The 20,597-nt window shown below is 40.8% G+C and overlaps 1 protein-coding gene across 3 annotated transcripts in view; it reads left to right on the forward strand.

Annotated features, from left to right (window-relative positions):
• Nucleotides 1–385: 385 nt before the first annotated feature.
• Nucleotides 386–20,597, forward strand: part of cnot4b (CCR4-NOT transcription complex, subunit 4b) — a 34,018-nt gene continuing 13,806 nt past the window's right edge. For all 3 annotated transcript variants that reach the window (XM_077005072.1, XM_077005074.1, XM_077005073.1), the window contains exons 1-7: nucleotides 386–611; nucleotides 10,369–10,551; nucleotides 12,643–12,840; nucleotides 18,264–18,350; nucleotides 18,549–18,650; nucleotides 18,742–18,867; nucleotides 18,954–19,078. In XM_077005072.1, the coding sequence (XP_076861187.1) occupies nucleotides 10,378–10,551; nucleotides 12,643–12,840; nucleotides 18,264–18,350; nucleotides 18,549–18,650; nucleotides 18,742–18,867; nucleotides 18,954–19,078 (812 nt within the window). In that variant the 5' untranslated portion in view covers nucleotides 386–611; nucleotides 10,369–10,377. The remainder of the gene's footprint in view (nucleotides 612–10,368; nucleotides 10,552–12,642; nucleotides 12,841–18,263; nucleotides 18,351–18,548; nucleotides 18,651–18,741; nucleotides 18,868–18,953; nucleotides 19,079–20,597) is intronic.

The raw sequence follows: 20,597 nt of genomic DNA on the forward strand, positions 1-20,597 counted from the left end.
TTGGGATAATATTGTACTCTGAAGGACAATAACCTTGGTGAAATGAAGAAAAATATGATCCATCTACAATTTTTTATTTTTCATTAAAATTGTTTAAGCTGCTTATATTATTATACATATACGGCGTTCTCCGTTTGATGTTCTATGTTATTACTACAAAAAATAGCCAGTCTATAGAAATCACTTAAATTGATTAACTCAAGACTCTTAATTAATTAATCAAGACTAATTGATAAATGTATGTATAAACTTTCTATCGTACCAAAAATACATTTTGGCCATTAATTGCATGAGTGATTACGGAGGCATTAACTACATTATCCACAAACCAATAAATGTACGCATGCGCTCTGAGTTTTTACTTGACGTTCTCACCCTCCCTCACTCCCTCCCCATTTCATATAAGATGGTGGTGTGAAGGTGCAGCTGCTATGCATGATCATAGAGGCTATTAGGAAGGCTTAATATTTTCCACCTAAGAGCGGAGAAATATTTCCCTAAGCAATCCAAGCCCCCCTGTTTCCTAAACCTTCGGAAATCATAAAGATTTCTCAAACAACCACGTCTCAGCTCCCGTGAATAGATCTTTAAGAAGAACAGATTTAGACAGGGTGAGTATCCCTAAAGCTAGGCTAGCTAGCACACACACCGCCAAACGCCGCACAGCTAGCCAGCCAGCTAGCCGCGGGAATGCCAAAAGTTTGCTGTGCACTTTGTGTGAATGTTTCTTTTAAACCAAACCCCAACAGACCTCCTTCTCATTATCTATTTGATCCTCTGTTTTGTTTTTATTTATAATATAAATATATATATTTATATATTCTGCTCTCGTTTTTGTTTCCCCTCCAAAGTCTTGTAGGAGAGTATGTCGGGCTGTGCCGGGACTAGTGCAGGCCTCACTCCTGAGGGCGGCTGTGTCGGTTAGCGTCTGGCTCCGTTAGCCAGCAGACCTCTCCGGCTAAGCTAACTAGCCTGTTTGCCGCCTCCACAACAGTCATGTTGCTCGGCCAGTTCACTTTTAAGTCCCGTTAGCTTCGTCTCGCCTCCTCCCCAGGACGTATTCCTGGCGTGTGGGTGTGTAAATGTGGCGTTTTCTCGGACCTGTGTGGTTGACGTGGTGCCCGGACCCGCTACCGTGGTAGTTTAGCGCCTCTCCTGCCATCCTCAACTTTGCCCAGCTATCAACAGAACCCCACGGCAGTTTGACCGAGCTAGCTTGGCTAGCTTTAACATCTGGCAGCGACAGTTCACCGGCTTGTGCTCGCAGTGTTGGGCAGAGCCGCACACGTACTACCCTCAAGGGTGTGTGAGTGTTGGCTGACAAGTCATCATCGGTGTGTTGTGATTTCTATGAGTCTTTGAGTCCTTTTGATAACTTGTTCTAAGAGCTAGCGCGCTAGCTTAGCCAGCTAGCCCCGCCCATCGCTTGTTTAGCTAACCAGATGGCTAACGGCTACTGTAGTACTAGATACGACTGGGTCCCTCCATCAGTGAAATGACAACAGGGCTTATTGGCTCATATTTTGATTCTAATAGCAGTGGGCTTGTCGTGTACGTCAGTAGTTGGCCTACTACCAGCAGTATCCTAATGTTTTAAAATATAATTTTAGGTCACTTGCCTCTAGGCACAGTTCTGTTCCATGAAAGCCTTCCTTCCTTACAAATGTCGTTTGTGTGTGTCTCCAAGTGACTTAAATGTTACTGTATATTGTCTTTTCGTAGTGTCTGTCTGTCTGTGGACATTGTTGTTAATTCTTCTGCTGCGTGTGCACTCATAGATTAGGCTAACTGTGAAGCTGAACCTTCACTTTGTTTGCTATGCACTTTTTATGCTTACTGTTTGTCTAGCTCACCCTAATGGAATCATAACATTCAGACTCTGAAGTTTATGTGGTCTATAATGAAAGCTTGTTCCCTATGATGAAAGCTATTTTATTAAATGTATTGTATACCAAGTGACATTTCCTTTTAAAGCTTTTTTAAGTGCAGTGTTGTGCACAAATACTGCTATCGAAAGCTTAATGTGGAGAAACTAAAACTAATAATGATCAGTAGGCAGCTTTACTATTTGAGCAAGAGATGCACCAGTACAGAACTACTCTAGCAGTAGACTAGATTTTGAGATCTTTTCATATCGTTACTCTGACATTTAAGGTGAAAAAATGCACCCCTCTGTACAAATAAGATTGATGAGATAAAACTCATAAAATGTAAGAGCAACAGCTTTTCGGGGTGTACTGCTTGTGCAGCAACCTGACAGTTGTTCCCAACCTTATTTGGCTTTTATTTAAAGGCAGGCCTGTCCACCATAAGGCAGCAGTAATGGTTCTCTTCCATGAAATTAGAAACATAACACATGGAAACAACATGGAATGAGTCGCGTACAGTAACAGAATAAGCAGCATCCTCATGCCGTACAGTCCTTCTAAACAGGACTAGGAGGACAGTCCAAATGTGCAATTGTTTATATTTATTTACGGAGTCGTAAAAAGTGCACTGCACTGTATTTCAGATATTCCAAGGTTACCTTTATTGTGTTTAGTAATGCTGAGGGTTTCAGTTAATAGCATGACATGCACTTAATAGCAATACAACTTAATATCAATGTGAAGTAAATGTGAAATAATGCCCAGTAATCATAAGGAAGAATAAATAAAAGGGAATTGGGGGGGGGGGGGGGGGGTACACTGGGAATTTGGGGGGTGGGGGGGATACACTGGGATCCCCAGAACCCTGAGGAGCAGGGCTATTATGGAGACCGATTGAGAGAACATTTAGTTCTATCTTCCTGATGTGTTCTGTTGGTGAAGTTGTATGTTGGTGGGGATATGTGTAATAGGGGAGCAGGTGATGGACAGCAGTCTTGCTGAGCCCACGGGAAGAAGAATGCCTTCGCAGAAATTGTTTGTGGCAATGTTGTACGTAGCTTTTCTGGCAGGGGTCACTGCTGGTAGCCGACGCCTCCCAGGAGGCACATGCTGTAGGTTCTAGTTGCATAGGAATGACTCTTGCTTGAAGCGTTTGGAGGCCTGTTACATATAAACAAGACTGTAATGGAGTCCTGTTGCCTGCGTTTGTTTGAGAAAGGCCCCCTCAAGTCTGTTTATTCACAGTTTAGTTCTGATAAGGCTTTAGCAGTTGGAACTCTTGGAACACCTCCATGAAAAATTTGACTACGTTTGATTTGTGTGCATGAAGAGACTCTTTTGTTATGAAATTTTGTCTAAACAAGGCTCTGCACCTTAGTAGAGTAATGAGTAATATTCAACTATTTTTGTTAGTTGAGCTGAATTACATGCCACCTACAGACATATACATGCACACATTTTATATAAATATATGCCAGAATTCATCATAGATTAATCAGAGAATAGTGGATTATTGAGGCAATCATTGATGTTACATTTAAGACCTTTTCTTCAGTCTTATCCACAAGCTGCCTGGCCAGGAATACAGACAGATAGATGGATGCCTGATCCATCACAGAAGTGGGAGCTAAGACCCTTTCAGTTGTTGCTTTTTTTGGTCAGATGCTGTTTTGAGAACTATGGGCTATAGCTCATTGCTAACAGCTTTGCAGTTGAGCCATAATTCCTTTATTTTTGTATAGAACTGCTTTGGACTATTTTGCTTGGTTACCAGAACTTCCTTTTGCTTTTTTGTCTTAGAAAGGCGTGCAGCGTGCCATTGAAGTGGCATCTGTTGTCTTGTACAAGGGTTCATTTGGCATTTTCATCAATAACCTTTTGAAGCTTATTATTTGCAAAAGTCACTGCAGATTCTGACTACCCCCCATCATGTCCCTGGCAGCCACTGCTTCCACTCTTTGTGCTCAAAGTTGACACAGGGTAATGGCCATCAAACCATGGCTGAGAGAACTATGTAACTATAACTGTCGAGCTCTAGTGTCATTTGTATGACGTGACACTTCCTTTTAAAATTCACAGTCCCCGTCCCCCCCCCCCCCCCCCCCCCCAAAAAAAAAAAAAAAGTAAAAGAAAACTTGCAGAGATTATGGCAAATGGTTGTAAGTGTGCATAAAAGTGCTGCCTTTTTATATGCCTTCACATGTAGCTGTTAAAATGGGCACATGAGGTGTGTGTGCGTGCGTGTGTGTGTCAGCTGTCTGTGGACGGGGCCTTGCAGTGATGACTGAATGTGTTGGACATGGTGGCCTGCATCAGAGCAGACCTTCCAGAACACACAGAGCTACTGCCATATCTCAGCTGAAGAGTCTGATCATGTCGGCTTTGTTCTCAGAGAGGGAGGCTGCACATGGCTGTGTGCTGTGCAGCCACACTGGTTTGGTCAAATCGAATTACACCGAACTGTAAAGCAAGCCTGCAGTCTTGTGGGCGAGTTACCATGAGAAAGAGAATGAAAAACGTATTGCTGTTACCTAAAGCCTATTGTCTCGCAGCAAAATTATCCACTCCGGCTCAATTACTCAGGTGGGCCGCTAGTAATCATAGAATCCTCAGGCGTGTCACGTTGCTGTTTTGACAGGAGTGTCGGTGCATTAGCTGATTATAATGCCACAAGTGAGAGAAATTAAAAGGTGACTGTGTACAGTTGTTACACAATGCTGACACCATAATGGTGACACCCTTGTATTCCTTGTGTTAGAATTGAATATTTTCCTATTGTGTAAGATGTTCTCTCGTGCATCAGAGAGGTTTACGGTAACAGAAGAATGCACATCCTTTTGGCGTATACCAGTGGTTCCCAAAGTGGGGGGCGCGCCCCCTAGGTGGGGCGCGGAGCTATTGCAGGGGGGGCGCGGAGCTTGAAAGTAAAACGTGCACATGTGTCAATATTAGGGATGCACCGATTCCGATATTAATATCTTAAAAAATTCTATATCTGGTATCAGTGACAATGTGACCGATCCATTAAAACAGATCTATTCAGTCTAATTCTATGCTTGTAACGCTTTTCGGAGTTACACTCCGACACGGACAGAAAACTTGGACAGTTAACAGGCGAGTGAAACACGAAGCAGAGAAGAGGTGAATCACTCACTCGTACTCGCGCTGGTACTATTCCACTTAGTCCGTTTATGTGCTGGTTGACCAAAATAAACCTGGGCTCCATCATTACTTGACTGTTCATACATGAACTGGTGAGTTGTCCAAAGCTCATTGAATGCGTTACTTACAGAAATAAAATAAAGATAAAATAAAGAGCAGTGGTTTTCTACGGCAGAAAGCTAAATAACAACAATATTCCATACGCGCGCTCAACTCGCTCCCTTAAAGAGACAGTACACATATTTCTGGCCGTTACATGCTTTGTGCTCTGCGTGATGTCAACGCTAGCAAACTAGCCGCATAGGTATTGCTGTTTCTCTTATTTCATCTCCTTATTTATTTTAAATGATATTTAGAATTCTTGAACCATTTCAAAGGTTTCTTGCAGTTTATTTTTTTCATGTTTGACCAAAGATGTGAACCTATTGTTTTTGTCTGTTTCAGGTTCTTTGGTATTTAACATTCAATGTTATATTCATAATTGCCCTGACTGAACAAATGCAAGTTGTGCTGTTTTTACATGTTTTTATGTGTGTTTAAGTGTGCTATACTGGTGCAGAGTTTTCAATAAACTTGTAATTCAGTATGTCTGTGTTTAAAAAAAAAAAATGTTTTAAGTCGATTCAGCACTGTTTTATCAGATCGGTATCGGATCAGTATCGGCCGATACCAAGCCTCAGATAGATATGAATGGGTATCGGAAGTGAAAAACGTGAATCGGTGCATCCCTAGTCAATGGGGGGGGCGCAAAAATATTCTCATCTACTAAAGGGGGGCACGGCAGAAAAAGTTTGGGAACCACTGGCGTATACAATGCGTAGCCTTATCAGGAAACATGCTTATCAGGGAGAACATGTTACTTTGTGTTCCGTGAGATTTGGACACTTTGTAGAAAAGGTCTTTTCGCTCTGATCAGACGTTATTCAATTACCTGCTGAATTAAAGTAGTTTGTAAATAGATTTAGAAATCGAATTAGATGTGCAATAAGATAAAGAATGAATAAAGAAAATGATTCATTATGTGAATATATTTAGCTTATTACTTAAATGAGGTTCTGTTAACACACACTTCTTATCCAGAGACAAAGCAAACAGGATTTACACATCTACACATGATTTAAACATATGATTTAAAGCACATTTGTCATGAGATTAATACTCTTTTTATTTAAAAATATTTTTAAAGATTGAGAAATTTTCTTGAGGTTTTGATGCAGATCCAATTTTCGAAAGCTTCCTGATGAACACTCGTAATTGAATTTGTAAAATGACGCGAAACGCATTTCCAGTTTGTGATGAGAAGTGTCGGTGTTTTGTAGGAAGTCATTCCAAACACCCTCTGTCACTGAGTTCTTGTGTGACAGTTAGTGGAGGCCACATTCTATGTGAATGACCACAGCTGGCTGTGTTGGTGGGTTCTACCCATCATGCAGTTCTGCAGGGCCTTGGTTTTTAGGGGCCCTGCAAATGGTTGATCTAATAAATGAAAAGTATGCTCATGCAGACCTTGATAAAATTGCATTAAAAATAATAGCACAATAATAATAGGGTAATCTTTTTTTCCGTAATGATTCATCAGATAGTCATGACCTGTATAATGCTACTATGCCTTTGTTGCCCATGGGCTAAAATACTCTCTGATGGAGATTAGATGACGTTACTGTTTCTGCAGTACAGGTTTGGTAGGGGAAATATCCTTGTAGCTTGTGCTTAATTTATATTAGAGCTGATTTAATGGTAAATTTATGAGGATTCAAATAGGAGCTAGCAAACTTGAAGTCACGATGCAAACCACATTAGAGCTAAAACCCCTTTATAGGTATATTTGAAATGACATATTTGGTCTTTTACTAAGTCAGTTTTAAGGGGTGTTTTGTGTATTTGTATTAATTTATTTAAGAAGTACAATGGTAAATAATTTCTGTATGTTTCACATGCAGTTTCCATTCCTGTATGTGTGGGTGTGCTGTATTGTTGAAAAATGGCATCAGTCAAAAATCAGTATAGAGTATTTTGTGTGTTCTAGTGAAATTGTCTGCATATAATTGAATGTTAGTGTTGCAGATCAAAGTTCAGGTACTGTTTTAAATTGATTTATATTTTGCTTACATTTTTAAAAATATGAATGTTTTTATTTCCTTGTGCAGATTCACTGGGTTGTAAGCATCACCAGAGTTTTCATGTTTGAGCCAGCTTAGTTAACCTGCAGGTCATCAGGCATTTCAAATAATAATTCATTTCTGGACATATTTATTACAAAATCAGATTTACTTTAGTTATTTCCTTATGGAAAAAAAACTAAAATGGAAACTAATGATATTTCCATTTTCTCTCTCATTTAAAATGGTCACATCTAGCTGATACCCATTTAAATATCATTAGTATATTCATCCATGATTTGTAAGTTGTGTGAAGAACATTACCTGCATATAGATTGCATAAACACTTTATAACCCATACCAGCTCAACAGCTGTACTTAACAAGCTGCTACTTGTGTTTACAATGTATTAATACGCATTTTCCTTACAAATTGTGTGTGGCCACAGTATAAGTGCATACTATTAGTAGTATTAACTGGGTATAAATGTATACTGCTCCAGTAAAGATGGACACAACTTATAGAGGGTAGTGGCACAGTTGGGTATTTGACTTCCTAGTACAATAGTGGTAGGCTATACAATAGAGTATACAGGCTATTGGGTAGAGTATGTTAACCTAATGAAAGTTTCATGCTCTGTATGTACTTAGTGTGACTTTAAAGTATGGCCAAGGTTAAACTTTACAGAGTGAACTTAATTGCTCTGTATTTGTGCTGCATTGCTGATATCACAGTTTGATCAGATGATTAGAGGAGACTACATTGCCTGGAGGATCATGTGACTGTGTCGTATTTTCTTTTTTGTAAACAGAATTGTCTTCAAATGTTAAATTGTGTGAAGTTGTGCTTTGCACGTAGCAATAGAAAGCTACTTTTATCCGATACCAATATTTTTTCTCGTAAACATAAACAAAGTCTTTTCTCGGGCACCGTGCTTGTCCCGCTGCAGAGCGGATCTCGGCATTAACTCCATGCTGCTTCAGCCATTTTAAACAAACAAATAATAATAGTAAAAAAAAAAAAAAAAACCACAATGCATGCTGATAAGCCCATCCAAGGTCTCAGGAGATGGTGTGTTGCAAGAAGCTGTTTCTCTGCTCAGACCCTCTTGGGCTTTGGGTACGTGCTCATGTTCCTACATGTAAAGCAGCAGGACGCAGGGAGGACCCTGCAAGCCCCTTCCCCACTTCCCTTTTAAAGCGTGAACTAGAGGTGCTGGCATCTTCATTGGCAGCCAGTTTCCCTTCAGCAGTGTATTTTTAGCTGACTAAATCCCACCTCGCTCACACCCGGTCCTGACGCTCGCCCCTGGTGCGCCCCCTGCTGCTGCACTGGTCACTGCATCTTCGCACTGCCTGCAGCAAAGAATAGAAAGATTGTCCTGGTTTTTGGGAAGGATGTAAAAGCGGAACCGTCCGTCTGGTCTCCGTGGATCAGCGTTTGGCATTTTTGGTCACCTGTCTAGTGACCTGTTGTGCTTGTGTGATGCAACATATTTGTAAAGGCTGGGTCTCGTTGTTAACAGATGCCGTTCCATGTACGGCCTATCTGGAAAGCCCTGTCCTAAACATTGGCTCACTGTGCTGTCTACTAATAGGTGGTGGTGTTTTCTCATGAGTGCCTTTGAAAGCTTTGTCCAGTAACTGACATAACTGTGGTCTTCATGAGGAAATGCTGTGCCTTGTTGGAGATCTTGGAGCAAATGTAAAGGTCTGGGTGAGGCATTTCCTCCTCTGTGGCCATAGAGGCAACTTGTTTAAAAATTAAGCAATGCTGTATGTAGAAACAGAACCTGTAGTTGACACTGCCCAAAGTGGAGAGGGAGTAGGACTTACAGAAGATAACAGAAAATAATCACAGCATACATGGATGGATGTAAACAGATGGGCCATTCCTCTTTGCCTTATTATTATCAGCCCTAATTCTAATTCCAACATTTAAGTAAATTACTTCTTTAGGAAATGAACCATGGTTAAATTACTCCACTCACCCAATAAAAGGCATGTGTTGTGGTGCTGTGGTACTGGTGGTGTTCTATTCGATCAGCTCTTCGTTGATGGGCATACAAAGATGTGCCTCTTCACTCTACTGCAGCATGTTTTAAGTTTTCAATTTATTTCTCGCACCCGAGAAACATCACACTGTACATTGGCTGCAAGCTCCCACAGCATTGCGTGAACACAAGCAACGCAATCCCTTTGTCAAATCTTAGTAGACAACATACAAGAGACCGCAAAACAAACCTACACAGAAATGCAACCCAAGATAATATACAACAGGTTTTGCAAACGGTTGGAACAATAGGCCGTTGTCTTCATATTTAGTGCAATGTGCAGTGTGCGTAACTTCTAGACTAGGCTCTAGGCTGCATTGTGAAGCCAAATAGTGTGTGGAAAATGTCTCTTCTTAAAACATTCCATGTTTGTTTCCTGATGGCATCATGGAGAACTTGCTGTAGTTAAAGTGGAGTCTGTGATGACCCACTGTGCTTTGTACACATGATCTTAACTGTCCCACATGCTGCTGTTTTCAAACCACGCATGTCTCCTGTGGAGATATCTGCTGTGGTGCTTCCTCACTCAGCTGGGCTTCTGCTGAGAATGATGAGTTTGTAGCTCTGAGCTTCTTCATCGTTCCCAAGTCCACCAGCAGGTCCACCAATGGTTATATTGCTCATTGTTTTTTGTCCTCCCTTTGAGGAAGTTGCAGAGCCTCCTGTACAGGATTATTCAATGCTAGTTCACTCGTAAATGTGGAGGGGTTAAATGTTTTGATGCTGGAAATAAAGCCTTATTGTGCTCTGATGTCTGTGTCTGAGTTATAGGTTGCGTTGCATTGCCTGAGCATGTTACGAATGTTGTTAAATGAGAAACTTGAGTTGTTGACACTGTAGAAATGAGATGGCAAGGAAAGAGCTTCCCGTTAGGCCTGTAGGGAACCAACCTGGTCACACATGCATAGCTCCCCGTTCCAGTTGCATGTTGTATCTGATTATTTTGTGGTCAATCTGTGACTGATTTTATTTAGGGTTTTTATTTTATCTTAAAATGCTTTCCCTTCTATTTTATTAGAAATAAATTACAGGTCCATGTATCTTTTTGGAATGTGAAGTTTATAAACCCACAAATCCATGGGTGACCCCTCAATAACTAGTTCTACTGTTTGTGTAGATAGCACCTCCATTTGTGCTCCCTCTCTTTATCCTCCACTCTGTGATCACACTGCTCCTTCCCTCCTAGTGCCATAGGATGTCCTGTAGCCCCGAGGTCAAGGAGGACCCCATGGAGTGTCCTCTGTGCATGGAGCCACTGGAGATCGATGACGTCAACTTCTTCCCCTGCACCTGTGGCTACCAGATCTGCCGATTCTGCTGGCACCGCATCCGCACGGACGAGAATGGCCTGTGCCCCGCCTGCAGGAAGGTAGAGATCGGGCCGCCCCGCATGAAAAACCAACAGTGTAACTGAGCTTCTTTAAATGTGGTGTTACCTTGGGGGGGAAAATTTGGGGCTGTGCTTTGTGTTGGAGTAAAAAAAAAAAAAAGCATAGGAAGCTTGGAGAAAATGGTTTTATCTATTGACAACCGGACTGTTATTTTTGTTTACATTTGAGCATCTCCAGCTGTATTACAAATTAGATTTTTGTATTTTTCCCACTTTTAAAGTATACATTAAAAACCACGAATAATCGTACAGTAGAGACAGATTATATAATGACTTGTGTATATATATTTTTTCATAAATATTGGTGACTATAAAAAAAAATTGATCACTGTAAATTTTAAGCAATATCAATACCATCAGTATACCACTGTTCTTCTAGGGTTAGAGTTAAGGTTAACCTAATCCTATCCTAACATGTTTTTCAAACTAACCAAGGCAGTTCAGCAAATACCTTCATATTGTGGAAAATGCAGCTGTCAGTATTTGAGAACTGTAACCACTGTAGCAGAAACAAAGCTTACAAGTGACCTTTTTGTAGGCTACAGCTTTTGCAGCTGCACTCGCAGAACATCTGCTCAAGTTTGATCATCTTCCACTCTCTTCCACAGTTTGGTAACTATAGTGGGCTTCTTGGAAATAACTCTGACATCAGTGAACTTCCAGGGAGTCTCGATCAGTTGAGATCAGGATTCTTGTATGGCTATTTAATTTTTTCAGTGTTCTAAAGGAAGGCCTGACCTGTTTCTGTGACGAGGGGCATTGTCTTCCATACAAATTACTGGCTGATTGGGAGAAATTCATGGAGATGGAATATGTTGCTGAAGGAGGTTTGAATAAACTTCAGCAGTCAGCTGTATGAAGCCCAACACCTACTGCAGAAAACGTCCCCCTCAAACATAACGCTTCCTCCTCCAAACTTGATGTACTGCTTCACACTTTGGGTTGTCTTTCCCCAGTTTCATGCCGACTTATTTGATACAACTAATTTTAAACTTTCCCTCATCACTCAAGTGAACCTTGGACCAGTTCTCCTCTGTCCACACATCATACCTCTCAGTAAAGGTTAGTCTTCTCAGTAAAGGTTAGTCTAGCCTTTTGATTCTCTCTGCTGACGAATGTCTGTAGAATGGGGGTTCTGTCCCCCCATGTTTCTGTCCCCCATGTCCCCCCATGTTTCTGTCCCCCATGCCAAATGTTTTAGATGGCAAGATAGTACATGCAGAATCTTTCCCCACTTGGTGCCAAACTGTTGAGTGATTCCAGCTGTAGTGTTGAACTGATTCTACATCAAGAGTTTCTGCATGAATCTGCTCATTTGTGCATTCGTCTTAAATGCATTTTTTGGGACTTCAATGTGTTATCTGAATGTGATTTTTTTTTAAAGCTTTAGTATTTGGAAAATAATGCTCTTTGAATGACCAACGTCTCCTGCAGTGGCTGAAAGGGTCATTCTTTTGGCCTTCTGCTCTCATAGGTACATTAGAGTAGGTTAGGGAAATTTGCCTGATAATCCAGGTATCAGATCACCAATTACAGTAAAGTATCCCAAAGATTTCTCTCATTTTGATCATAGCTCTCATGCAAATCATTATTTTTTTCCATATGGGTCTTTTGTGGAGCAGCACTTTGTTTTGGAACCAATTCCACTCGACTTGTTGGAGAAAAGTGTTTGATGGCTGGTGTTCAACATCACCAAAGCTTTGATGGAAACATTTGCACTTGACCCGTTGCCTCAGTGTTTGAATGATATCGTTGTTGTGCTTTGCAGATGTCTTGTGAAAGGTGACAAACTGCAGAGCCCCAACAGACTCCTCTCTCTCCTTTCTTCATAAAAACACCTCAGTCAAGGACATTCCCCAGTGTTGATGCTACGCACACCACAGACTTCATGCCATACAGCCTCATTTCACTGAAACTGCACCAACACATAATGCTCCTGTAGGGAAGAAATACCAAATATCTGCTGTAGTCCTTTTTTGGACAAGTTCAGCAGGTGAATGCTTGGTAATACAGAAAACCCATCCAGGTCCAAGGATCTTCACTCCTAACTGCTCCATCACTCTGCTGCAGCCCTACCCAGAAGACCCGGCAGTGTACAAGCCCTTATCACAGGAGGAGCTGCAGAGGATCAAAAACCAGAAAAAGCAGAAGCAGAATGAGCGTAAACAGAAGCTCACAGAGAACCGCAAGCACCTGGGCAGCGTGCGGGTCGTCCAGAGGAACCTGGTGTTCGTCGTGGGGCTCTCGCAGAGACTCGCAGACCCAGAGGTGATCTTACACACGGCGCCTCACACCCAGCCCATTCTAATAATGATCAGGAGAGAAATTCGGTGTTTAACAAGTTCTTTTTAGAGAGGAACAGAACATGGAGCACTAATCTGCATGCTATTGGTTGGCAGTTCCTGTATGCTCTTGTATGGGCTTCATTTCACAGCAGAATGCTGATTTAGCTGTGATTGAATTCACTACAGAGGAAATTAACTTGAAGACATTTTACTCCTTTTCCTCACAGTTTGGCAGAATTACAGTATTCTTTAAAGGAGGTCTGTTAATCATATAATAAAAGCCAAAAAAAAATCTTGTCATATTACAGCCTTTAAGAACCTACAATCCTTCAGCTAATGTGTTTTCTATTCTAATGATCATTTCTCTCATTGGCTGCTTCAGTGGGCGTGGATTGGATATGAAGCAGTTTTGCAAACCTCTGCAATATTTACAGAAGTGAACTGACAACTAGGGATGTCCCGATCCAGCTTTTTGAACTTCCGATCCGATACCGATATTTATTTGCACTTCTGATCCAATAACGATATCTGCCGATGTTACAGTCAATTCAGTTGCCCCTGTTCTCCCAAAACCGTGCATGTGCGAAATCATCACTCATTAATCTGCTGCTGGGTTATCTCCTTTACTCGATGTGTACACATTATAATTGGGGTTTGGTTTTGTTTCTCTAGCTAAATTTAACTTTGTGTGCTTGTGACCAACTGTGCTGTAAATCTCGGGTGTTTTAACAGAGGATTCAATGTACAAAATTAGTTGGATATTTATTTACGCTACTTTTTCAGCCTCTGTTTGCTTGCTTGCTAGCTAGATTTAATGTGTCGGATCTAATATTTTTATTTTAGCTATTATTAAATTGCCTTTAAATTTCGCACATGCGCGGTTTTTTTGGGAACAGGGAGAACTGAATTGACCGTAACACCGGCATATCCGAGCATGTATTAAAGTTTTAAGTTATTTAGCCAACTTACTTTGTTGTGAAACTCGTGTTTAAAAGCGTTTTACTCTTGATAACAAGTAGCCAGCTGAATTAGGTGTGTTTGAATAATGCACAATGGTTGGTAAGGAGAAATGGACCTGTTTATTTAGCAATTAATAAAATCAAAATAGACAAAATTATAAATAACAAACAGAAATGGCATCAGTAAACCAAGGCTTAAAAAGCCATAATTGCAATTAATATTGTAAATTGCATTTTAAAAAGTGGCAGTTTGTCACGCTTTGCAAATGTTTCTGCCAGGGTTAGTTGTGTAGGACCTTTCGTTTTGTCTTCGGTTTTCTTTAGAAACTCTTCATTGTTAATGGTGGTATTTCGCTAAATGCTTGATTAAATTGGTTGTATTAAAAGTTCTTACAGCTTTACCACCATGCTTGACTTTACTGTGGCATATGTTGCACTCAACCTCTTCGTCTTTGTCGTTCTTTAAGGTAAAATAATCCCACACAACTGACATTTTTACCGATAATGGTTATGTAGGAGATGCTATGCTCATGTGCTGAAGGTGTGCTGGAAAATGCGGACCGGATTTTACTCACTGGCGCAAAAACTGGAATAGATTATCTAAATGGGTGCGCTGGAAAACCCGAAGTTAAAAAAACTGGATCGGGAGTCTGGATCGGCATTTTGTCGTGCCTGCCGATCTGATACCGATACGCATTTTTTGCAAATATCGGCATCCGATCCAAATATCGGATCGGGACAAGCCTACTGACAACCACAGAGTGGGAGTGATTCAAACTTGATATTGCACAGGCCTGATAGTTTTCAGGCGCCACGCCGGAATTCCGGCGTACCGACACGTCCGTGAGAAAAAAAAATTTGAGGGGGGGGAAAATCCGTCAAATCATAATGATAAACCACACGCGCGCGCATGCTATCTGTTTTGAGGCCGAAATATGATCCTTACGATCCTTACGAGGTTCCCAAGTTACGATTTTTTGTGGTTACTACACATCTCCCATTTACTGTATAAAGCCTCGTTTGGACCTAAGTGGTTCTGCGTCGTAAAAGGAACTTAGTGTTTGGCGCGCGCGGCGTCAGGATTAGTTAAACGCAGCTATGGATAAAGGTATTTGCCAAAAGGCTAGCTTTAGGATAGGATAACTGCGTATAGTACGTTATTTACGTACAGTATATACGTATGTTCCGATTTACACCGAAAATCGATTTACGACGGATCAACGTCGTAACCTGGGGACCGCCTGTATTTCAGACATCGGAAGAGCTTCAGAGGTAGATACAAGATTAATTCAGTATTTTATCTTTACTCTGATTAAGTTAAATTTTTATCAGAAATATAAGCCGGTACAGGTAGTCAGACGATCTGGTTCATCCTGGCCGCCTTACGGCATAAGGTGTAATACATGAACAAAAGCACAAAATGTATGTCCTAATAAACCAACACAAAATATTTATTAAATTTTATATATAAAAACTAACTATAATCATAATACTTGTAATTCTTTTAAACTTTATTTGCATAATTTCTTGGAGTTGTCTGGTATCCTATAATTTACTAACCGTAATGAAGAAATAATTAATCATGCCTGTTTTTAACATATTGTGTCTAATCTAAATCTTTAGGTTACAGCATTTTCTCAGAATATTAATAGAAATTTGTTTTTTATTTCACTATAATGATTACCTGACTTATTTATTATTAATTTATTTAAATATTAATTATTAAATATTCTAAATATGGTACACTAACACTCCATACACACACACACACACCCCGCGCTCAGAAAAAGTTCAGGCTCAGGAATTTTTCCCTCTATCACCCCTGTATTGCAAGTTTTAACAATCATATGGGTCCAAATCCCTAATGAGCAAGCCAGAGGCGACAGTGGCAAGGAAAAACTCCCTATATGGTGGGGAATAGGAAGAAACCTTGGGTGGACCAAGACTCAAAAGGGAACCCATCCTCCATTGGGCGGCCCGTTAACACACAAATTACACAAAAACAAATTATACAGACGAATACACAAGTCACAAACAAATCACACAATCAGGCTAAGTATAAGGTAACTAGAACGAAAGTTCTGGGTGTTGATATTGTCAATGTAAACGTCTTGTGATGAACGCCAGGTTTTCATTCCGTGTCAGAGTGATGATACTGGTATTGTAGGCTCCGACTGCAGTGTTACTCCCCAGTTGAACCTCGGAGAAGAAAGATATGTGGTGGTAAATATGTAACAGATTATTCAAAGGCCAAACTAAACAGAAGTCTTTGGTCGAGTTTTAAACATTGAGACTGCGTCTGAGTCCCGAATAAAGGCAGGAAGATTATTCCACAGTTGTGGAGCTTTAAAAGAAAAGGCTCTTCCACCGGCTGTGATCTTTTTGATCCTAGGAACAGTTAATAACCCTGCGTCCTGTGAACGTGCTGGGTTGTAATGATCAATAAGTTCACTAAGATACTCTGGAGCTAAGCCATGCAGTGTTTTATATGTTAAAAGTATTTTATAGTCAATACGGAATCTAACTGGCAGCCAGTGTAATGACTATAGTACGGGACTAATGTGATCAAATTTTTTTGTTTTCGTTAAAACTAGCGCTGCTGCGTTCTGAACCAGCTGGAGTTTGTTTATCGATTTACCAGAACATCCAGCTAGAAGACTATTGCAATAATCTAGACGAGAGGATATGAATGCATGGATTAGTTTTTCTGCATCACTAGTATTTTTAATGTTTCTAATGTTAGCAATGTTGCGTAAGTGAAAGAACGCCATCCTAGTTATATTATTAATGTGTGAATCGAACGAGAGATCTGGGTCTATTGTGACACCTAAGTTCTTTACCTCTGCGCTGGGGGTTATAGTAAAGGAATGTAGATTCAATGCTACGTTACGTATCTTGTCTCTCGCTGCCCTGGGTCAAATATACATGATGGAGGCTTAGACGAATTAATTAGTGTTGTGAACTCTTTTTGCGATATAGAATCGGAGCCATTTAGCTCAGTAATATTTTTGGATGCGTAGTTACTAATACCTGTACTACTAGGGTTGGATTGGAGGTTAGGCTGTGATGTATTATGACTCTGTAGTCGGATAATATCTATTTTATTACAAAAAAAGTTTTAAAATTTATCACTAGTATGTGTAAATAATGGGACTTGAGAACTGAGAGATAGAAACTGTAACAGGTTTGTACTCATTTTGAGATTGTAATTGCTATCAGTTTTGATAGCTGCTTCTTAGACTACAACATTGCACATCTCTTGATAGTAATATATAGTGAATTTACAGTGTGTCTGTGTTTACAAAACCTTCAAATTGTATTTGGAGATGTGATTTACTCCATATGTTATTACCGTTCTGTGGATTTACTCTGAAATATTGGAAACCGACTGCCCACCATCTCTTCAGACTCTGCTGGCGGTGTGCCCACAGACATATTCTCTCTCTCTCTCTCTCTCTCTCTCTCTCTCTCTCTCTCTCTCTCTCTCTCTCTCTCTCTCTCTCTCTCTCTCTCTCTCTCTCTCTCCTTTTCTACCTGTTTTCTCTCATTCTCTCTCTCTCTCTGACGTTCCATCTCTCTGCAATTGTTGCTGACGTCACGTGCCCTGAATAGCTCCCGGCACAGAACAAATTATTCACTGCAAAAAGTGGAAAGGCAGAGCACAAACATGTATGCCTCTTCCAAGAGTGTCTGAATGAGATTAGATCCACAAAGCTGCAGCCCCTCAGATGGAGGCACGCAGGCTGTTTGGGAAGTAAGAGCAAAAAGCTCAGCTTTAAGTCCTAAAAAGTTCCTTCGTTTTCTGTCGTCTGTCTCAGAGTTTGATGCCTTCAGGCTTTTGCACCCTTGCTGAATTCTAATTAATTTATTCACTTTATTAGTTCTCCAGTTCTGTTCATCTTGTCTTATTTGTCCCTTCGTGTTTGATGGGGGAGTGGAGGGAAGAAAAATAAATAGCAAGAGAAGCAGGCGGCCTTGGGCCAAACGACAGCCACATAGACATCTCATCTCCGGGTCCTGGGTTCTGCTTTAAGAGTGACCAGAATCTCAAAAGCATCGCTCGGTCAAACCAAATCCATTTGCCAATGAATCGACATTCAAAGGCCACAGGCCTGGGAGTGTTTCATTCTGTGAGGATCACCCACGGTCTTGTTCCTTTATCAGTGGTGATGTAGCTCACATTGTAAACATCCTGTTGATGTTGTTTAGGTCATAAATTCTGAATGCAGTTTGTCTGCTACACAAACCCCATTTATTTTCCACATTGTTATTATTCGTGTACAGCCTCCAGAACTATTTGTTTACTATGGATTTGATATCTTTGGAAACATGGTCATTGGATTGGTAGTAAAATGTTCAATTATAATATGCCCTCCGAAATAAATGTTTTTGATTTTGTTCTTTATATATAGACAAGGCATTTAGTAGCTTCCATGCTGTGTTCCAGGTCCTGAAGAGGCCAGAATACTTTGGAAAGTTTGGGAAGATCCATAAAGTGGTCATCAACAACAGCACCTCGTATGCAGGCTCCCAGGTGATCCGTGACGTGTCTTCCTCACAGCTCTGTGTTGAAGTAAAAGCCTACCTTTGTTGTACACATGCATGGACATCATCTTTTATACTTTCCATTACTGGTAGAACAGAAACTTGAAGCAGTTTATTATTTTTTATTTTTGTTTATTTAACTGCATGATTTACTTGTTTGTCCAACCCACTCCATGCTCTTCTCCAGGGTCCTAGTGCCAGTGCCTATGTCACTTACATTCGTTCAGAGGATGCTCTCAGAGCTATACAGTGCGTCAACAACGTAGTAGTAGATGGCAGAACACTTAAGGTAATATAATCTAAAAGTTATCTAATTGTATTTGAATGTAATAAATGTAGTCATACAGTCCAAGCATCTGATGTGACCGGTTTTATTGCAGGCGTCTTTAGGTACAACAAAGTATTGCAGCTACTTTCTCAAAAGCATGCAGTGTCCCAAACCAGACTGCATGTATCTGCACGAGCTGGGGGACGAGGCGGCCAGTTTCACGAAAGAGGAGATGCAGGTACACTAGATCTGTGCCTGCATGACCTCCTGGTGTCTGTGTTCAGCCAGGCCTGAATCTGAAGCAGCTTTGTGTCCCATCTGCAGGCAGGAAAGCATCAGGAATATGAACAGAAACTTTTACAGGAGCTCTACAAACTGAACCCCACCTTCCTACAGAATTCTACAGGCACTGGAGAAAAGACAAAGGGCAAATCAGGCTCTGTACAGAGGTTTGCTGTTTCACCAACTTGCTCAGTGTAACCTTTTATATGACTTTTTTATTGGGAGTTATACTAATATATTTTATATTAATAGAATTCTTGTGGTCAAAGTCAATTTTATTTATATAGCGCTTTTTACAACACATGTTGTCACAAAGCAGCTTTACAATCGTATGGGTCCAGATCCCTAATGAGCAAGCCAAAGGCGACAGTGACAAGGAAAAACTCCCTATGATGGTGGGGATTAGGAAGAAACCTCGGGAGGACCAAGACTCAAAAGGGAACCCATACTCCATTGGGTGGCTTGTTAGCACAAACCCGTATTTGTGGTCAAAATGTGGTTCTATAGTTATAGTTCTGGTTCTAGTTCCCCGGCCAAGTAGTCAAAGTCTCTTCAGTGTAGATGGTGAGCCTCAGGTAGGAGCTAGCATCAGCATGTCCACTTGCGGCAATGGCACATCCAACCCCGGCATCAGTACATCCACCGGCAATCCAGACCAGACTAGGTGCTTGTAGGCGCGTGCATGCAATCGTCTTAGGTAGAAGCATGCAAATAGATGGACAATACAGGTTGAGTGTGTGGACATCAATTTAAACAACCATTGATTTAAACATACATAGCTCACGTGCCAGTGATTAGCATGTGGCTCCAGCAGGCTAATCTATAACAGCATAAATAAAGGGAGGGGTTCAGAGGTGACCACAGTCATGAGGGCTCACTGAGACATTGCTTTCCAAGTCATTGTCACAACTAGAGTGATTCTTACAAATTTTTGGAACTAAGAGAAATCCAGCATTTTGAGAGTGCAGTAGTAAGCAATGAGTTCACTCAGATGTTGTGGTGCAAGACCATTTAACGCCTTATAGGTCAACAGAAGAATTTTTAATTCAATATTTGATCGGATGCCAGTATAATGCAGCGGAAGTGGGACTAATATGATCGAATTTTCTAGCCTTAGTTAGGACTTTAGTTGCAGCATTTTGTACAAGTTGTAGCTTCTTTATGGACTGTTTAGAGCATCCAATTGGAAGACCATTACAGTAGTCTAATCTTGACGAGACAAAAGCATGGACCAGCTTCTCTGCATCAGCTAACGAAAGGATGTGTCTCAGCTTGGCGATATTACGTAAATGGAAAAAGGCAGCCTTAGTGACATTGCATATGTGTGTGTCAAATGAAATATCCGAATAGTGACACCTAAGCTTTTTGCAGTAGATTTAGGTGTTACTGAAAAACCATCTAGGGTAAGGGGAATATGCTCAATTGCTTCTAGTAACTTTGTGCCCAAGAATCAGCACCCCAGTCTTAATGGAATTTAGTTAAAGAAAATTAGACGCCATCCTGTTTTTAATGTCCTGGACGCAGTTCTCAATCTTGAGAATAGTAGTGATATCATCCGGATTGGAAGATGTATACAACTGAGTATCACCTGCGTAGCAATGGAAGTTAATACCATGCCTACAAATGATGGTGCCCAGTGGTAGCATATATAATGAGAATAATATGGGGCCAAGTACAGATCCTTGT

This window comes from Brachyhypopomus gauderio, chromosome 5, assembly GCF_052324685.1.
Source record: "Brachyhypopomus gauderio isolate BG-103 chromosome 5, BGAUD_0.2, whole genome shotgun sequence".
Lineage (NCBI taxonomy): Eukaryota > Metazoa > Chordata > Actinopteri > Gymnotiformes > Hypopomidae > Brachyhypopomus > Brachyhypopomus gauderio.